At 55.4% G+C, this 800-nt stretch overlaps 1 protein-coding gene across 3 annotated transcripts in view; it reads right to left on the reverse strand.

Moving 5' to 3' along the window:
• Window positions 1-6: 6 nt before the first annotated feature.
• LOC119593492 (locomotion-related protein Hikaru genki-like) overlaps window positions 7-800 on the reverse strand; it is a 249107-nt gene continuing 248313 nt past the window's right edge. For all 3 annotated transcript variants that reach the window (XM_037942442.1, XM_037942441.1, XM_037942440.1), the window contains exon 12: window positions 7-740. In XM_037942442.1, the coding sequence (XP_037798370.1) occupies window positions 544-740 (197 nt within the window). In that variant the 3' untranslated portion in view covers window positions 7-543. The remainder of the gene's footprint in view (window positions 741-800) is intronic.

An 800-nucleotide genomic window follows, 5' to 3' on the forward strand; every position in this document is an offset into this window, starting at 1 on the left:
GGGGGGGGGGTTATGCGTAAGGAGGAATTCTGAAAAGGGAGGACTTATAAAAGGGGAGGAGTCATGGGAAGGGAGGAGTTATGAAGAGGGAATTATGAGAGCTCGACAAGACGAAAATCCAAGGGGGAACCAGACGGGCAGTGAGGTCAAAGGGCAGCAGGCAGCAGAAGGAAAGTTGGTGGATGCGTTAATAGTATTGTGAGGGGAGATCAAGGGTGGGAGAAAAGGGAAAGAGGGGAAGCGCCACAGTAAAATCATAAACGCATCTACACCCTCAGGGAAAGGGACCACACGATCTCCACATTTTGATGCCATCCGCCAAGCCAGGCTCACGCACCTCGCGCCCTTAGGACACACAGACACAGAACACGGAACTAGTGCTTCTTTCATCCAAAGAGACACAACCAGCAATTAGTGTTTATTTGATCCAAAGACACATAACCCGGAAGCAGAGCCGCCTTTGTCCAAAGAGACGCAACCCGGAACTAGTGGCTTTTCATCCTCTGGCAGGGTCGCAGAAGGGAAAAGGGGCGCGGGGATCCCTCAGCCGAAGGACGGGACGCAGCGGGTGACGGGCGAGGACCAGCGGCGGGTGTGAAGGCAGGTAAGGCGGTCGGGACCAGCTGGCCGGTAACCTGGGCGGCAAGTGACCAGGACGGTGGCGCCGATGTGGTACCGGGGCCGACGGGGCGAAACGTGGCCGTGCTGGGGCTCGCCGGGGTGTGCGCACGACTCCACGCCTTCGGGAGAAAGAGTAGCTTTATATATTTTGCATTTTAATATATTATGTGTGAATGTGA

Source organism: Penaeus monodon, chromosome 32 (genome assembly GCF_015228065.2).
Source record: "Penaeus monodon isolate SGIC_2016 chromosome 32, NSTDA_Pmon_1, whole genome shotgun sequence".
NCBI classification, from domain to species: domain Eukaryota; kingdom Metazoa; phylum Arthropoda; class Malacostraca; order Decapoda; family Penaeidae; genus Penaeus; species Penaeus monodon.